The sequence below is a fragment of the Lactuca sativa genome, chromosome 8, assembly GCF_002870075.4.
Source record: "Lactuca sativa cultivar Salinas chromosome 8, Lsat_Salinas_v11, whole genome shotgun sequence".
Taxonomy (NCBI): Eukaryota; Viridiplantae; Streptophyta; class Magnoliopsida; order Asterales; family Asteraceae; genus Lactuca; species Lactuca sativa.
Genome location: NC_056630.2, coordinates 168,496,854 through 168,501,410, shown reverse-complemented (window position 1 = coordinate 168,501,410; position 4,557 = coordinate 168,496,854). Strand labels below are relative to the sequence as shown.

General features: G+C 31.2%; 1 protein-coding gene across 1 annotated transcript; it reads left to right on the top strand.

Moving 5' to 3' along the window:
- Nucleotides 1-728: 728 nt before the first annotated feature.
- Nucleotides 729-4,214, top strand: LOC111917587 (putative pentatricopeptide repeat-containing protein At3g01580). The gene is made up of 2 exons (XM_023913253.3): nucleotides 729-2,850; nucleotides 3,606-4,214. The coding sequence occupies exons 1-2, from the start codon at nucleotides 1,017-1,019 to the stop codon at nucleotides 4,112-4,114; spliced, it is 2,343 nt and encodes a 780-aa protein (XP_023769021.1). The 5' UTR covers nucleotides 729-1,016; the 3' UTR covers nucleotides 4,115-4,214.
- Nucleotides 4,215-4,557: the final 343 nt, after the last annotated feature.

Here is a 4,557-nt window from a genome sequence, read left to right as displayed (position 1 = left end):
TAAACCACATCAATAAAATCTAACACAATCATGCCTATTGCTTCTAACACAACCTGACAACATTGTAAAATCTAGGGGTGGTAAATTTGACAGTAGTGTCGTGTTTTTAGCCAACACGATAATTTTTATATAACGCGAACACGACACGACACAGTGTCGTATTTTAATTTACTAACACGACATACATGAAAACGATAAAATAAAATAAACTTTTAGTTTCTTTTGTTAAAATATAATCTTACAAAACACGACTAACACGATAAACATGACAAAGATAAAATAAAATAAACCTTTAGTTCGTTTTATTAAAATTAATTTTACAAAACACGACTAATACAATAAACATGACAAATATATGTTAATTTCATGTGGAATCTTCAATATATGTTAATTTCATGCACCCTAATTTTAAACTTGCTTACACGACTCAATCATAACTAATAATGCCCTATTATAAAAATTGAGTATAACCACGGATTTATCAAACATATATAGGCCATTAATTGTTTTTAAAAAAATTTAAAAAATTTAAAAAATAAAAAAAAAAACAAATAACTCTCAATTAACAACGACGGATATAATACAATTCTCAAACTTCTTATGAAATATACATTTCCATTGTTTATTTAACAAAGATAAAGCAAATAAGAATCCATTTTTAAGAACTTTTTACATAAAATGAGCTAACATATTCATCTAGGGTTTATACCTACACTAGTTTCTTTCTTGTTTTATTTATTTACAAAAGATTAAACAAATAAAATAATTACGTATTTTTTTTGTTCTATCGCTATGGATAATATATTTAGTTATAATAATGTCTTTATATATTTTTTACTTATAATAACAAAGTATTTATATTTAGTTGTGGATAATATCACTATATTATTATTCTCTGTCGCGGACAAGAAAAAACTGAAGATTACTGTCCATGGCAATTTCCGACGTACCTTAACGGATTTTGATGGTTAGATTTTTCCCGCCACTTCCGACTCCAAAGAAACCCCATCACATGAATGAACCTCCTAATCAAATCTTTCTGCCAAAGCCGCCGATACTTACAATCCCTTTTTCTTTACAAGAAACTCCTATCCATTTCAAAACCCGAAATTTCTACGTTTTCTTCAATTCTCAAATCATGTTCTTCTCTGCCATCTCTTGATTCCGGACTCGTGAATCATGGGTACTTGATCAAATGCGGTGTTTTAGATAGCTGTGTTGATGTTGGGAATGATCTAGTGTTGATGTATTTGAAGCTTGGAGAATTTCGTGACGCTCATAAGGTGTTCGATGAAATGCCAATGAGAAGCAACAAGGACGTGTTTGATCATATGATACATGATCTTGGAAGCAACCACGCGTATAATGATGTAGTGATTGCTTTTGAGAACATGGTGGAGTTTTCTATCTTCCCAAATGTACATTCTCTATGTCACGTAATCAAAGCTTGTAGCAATTTAAACAGTATCAAAAAAGGGAATTTTGTACACGATTTCATCAAACAAAATGGGTTCGAAAATCATCTCCTCATAATGAATTCCTTGATATCAATGTACGCCAAAATGGGGAGACTGGATCTTGCTCAAAACGTTTTCAACAATATGATTCATAAAGATATAGTCTCATGGAACTCATTGATTACAGGATTCTCACAAAACCACAACTCTCCAAAAGTCTTTAACCTTTTTAAATCCCTAAAACAAGCCAAAAATCCAATCCCAAATGTTGTCACATTCTTAGCTTTACTTTCAAGTGTCAGAGAAGTTACTATTGGAACAACTATTCACAGCCACTTGATCACTATTGGTTTATACTCCAATCTCCAATTAGGAACTGCTATTTTCAACATGTATGCAAAATGTGAAAGGCTTGATTATGCCCTAATTGTATTTGAACAAATAAACAAGACTTTAGTATCATGGAACACTTTAATTTCAGCCTACAAACAAAAAGGGTATGCACAAGAAGCTGTAGATATCTATGAACACATGTTAATGGAACCCGATATGAAACCAGATTCTTTCTCATTTGCTAATGTGCTTCCTGCTTATGCGAGTCTTGGAAACCTTAAAAGAATCAAATTGATCCATTCGATGATTATCAAACAGGGTGTAAACATAGATCAAGATGTTGTTTTATGTACTTCAATCTTGGATGCATATGGAAAGTGTTCAGATGTGAAAGCAGCCGAGTTTTTATTTTTATTCCATTGCATTCAGAAACCAAATACTGCATCATGGAATGCAATGATATCTGTATATAATTCAAACAACAAAATCAAGAACTCAATGGTTGTTTTTCAAGAAATGATTTGTAGTAAAGTGTTAATGGATTGTATAACAATGGTGACAATCTTTCAATCATGTGGACAAATGGGATTAGTAAAAGAAGGTAATATGATCCATAAATTTAGTCTCATGAAAGGGTTTTGTTCATATCTTATTGTTGGGAATGCTTTGATAGATATGTATATGAGATGTGGAAGCATAAAAAGCGCTGAAATTTTCTTTGATTTGATGTCTTTAAGGAATATTGTGACATGGAATACTATGATTTATGGTTATATGAAAGGTGGATGTTTTTCCATGGGTGTTAGATTCTTTCATCATATGCAATTAGAGTATAAGCCGGATTCTGTAACGATTATTTCTTTACTTCAGGGTAACTCGGGTAGTTTTCTTGAGATGTTTCATGGTTATATATTGAAACTTGGGTTGGATTTTGAGACACAAATTATCAACATTTTGATTGATTCATATGCAAAGATTGGAAATGTAGACAAGGCTCAAGAATTGTTTGAAAGAAATGATTTCAAGCGAGATCAAACCTCATGGAACATTATGATTGCAGGTTTGTTATTGTTATTGTTATTGTTATTGTATATATTATACTTCGAAAAATCCACCTATTTATAGCAATCAAAATTGCTTTGTATATGGATGATATTGCTATAGTTAGGTAGATATAATTTTTTTAGTAAGAAAAAAAATCAAATTGCAATGCTATAATTGGGTAGTGTTTTCAAAGTATAATGCTCTAATAAGAAAAAAAGTGGAAGTGCAATGCTATAATTGGGTAAAGTTTTTAAATTACAATGCTTTAATAAGAAAAAGAAAACTATAAGTACAATGTTGTGATCGAAAGAATTGATAGTAGCATGTTATAATTCAGACAACTATGTAAATCTTAGGGTTTTTTCGAAAAAAAAAAACTTAAAAAGCTAAGTTTTTCCCGGAAACAGTTAGAAGGTTGAAGGTTTTTTCGGAAAAAAAAAAAAAATTACAAAGTTGAGAGTTTTTTCAGAAAAAATGAAAAAAAAAATACAAGGTTTTTTTCACGAAAAAAATAAAGTTTGAGGTTTAACCCAGAAAAAGCACAAAATATAAGGTTTTGTATCTAAAAAATCCACCCAACTATAGCAGTAAAAATCGACATTGCTATCATAAACTAGATTTTCTCAAAATACAATGTTGTAAAATAGAAAGAAATGAAAGTAAGATACTATAATAAACAAACAATCAAAACTACATTGCTATTTCTTTCATTTTACCCTCATTGTAATTCTAACTCCAACTTTAACTATTTAATGATTGCAACGATTGCAGCATATGGAATGAATGGTCAAGGGATCGAATCTTGTAAACTTTTCACCAAAATGCACGAAAACGGATACAGACCGGATACAATTACATTCACCTCTCTCCTCTCAGCTTGCAGTCACTCTGGACTAATTGAAGAGGGGTGTAAGTTTTTTGACCTAATGGTCACCAAATACAAGATTCAACCAAGCATGGAACATTTGACTTGCGTTATAGACATGTTAGGACGCGCTAATAGTTTAAAAGAAGCGTATGATTTAATGAAAAATATGAATTATCAAAAACCCGTATTGGGAGCTCTCTTGAGTGCGTGTAGAACTAACATGAACATAGAGGTTGGGGAGCTTGTGGGGAGGAAATTGTTGGAAATGGAGTCGGATAGTTTTGAGTATCACTCATTGCTTTCGAATTTGTACTCGTTGAATGATAAATGGGATGAAGTAGTGGAAATTCGGAGGGTTTTTGGAAATGGGAAAGTGGTGAAGAAGTTGGGGTTGAGTAGTTTGAATAGTTGATGGAATTGGGAATTTGTAGAATCGATTGTAAAATATTGATTGGATTTGACATATAGATTTTTAGATATTTCAAAAAAACATATCGAGTTGTTCTTGGAAACGAGCTTCACATATTTTCTTGACATGAAGTATAGTATAACGAGGAAGTACAAAAGAAGCACGTGCTTGCTTTCGTCATTTTATTGATTTAGTTATTTAACTATTTTTTCCGTGATGGAAGTATTATTATATTAAGAGTAAATTACAAATTTGGTCCCTATGCTTTACTCAAAATCTCAATTTCGGTCAAAAAGTTGAAATTGTCCCAATGGCTTCCTTAATTTTCTTATTTCGTTGCGTATATGGTCTTATAGTTTACTTAAAATCGCAAGTTTAGTCTAAATTTTGAAGACCATTATCTGCAACAAAATGAATATTTAAGGACAGCAATGGGACATTTTCAA

Bases quoted from the DNA above. Each gene is read 5' to 3' on its own strand.
- LOC111917587 (XM_023913253.3), top strand. From the start codon at position 1,017: ATGAACCTCCTAATCAAATCTTTCTGCCAAAGCCGCCGATACTTACAA. The intron at 2,851-3,605 runs GTTTGTTATTGT...CAACGATTGCAG, and splicing joins ATGGAACATTATGATTGCAG to CATATGGAATGAATGGTCAA.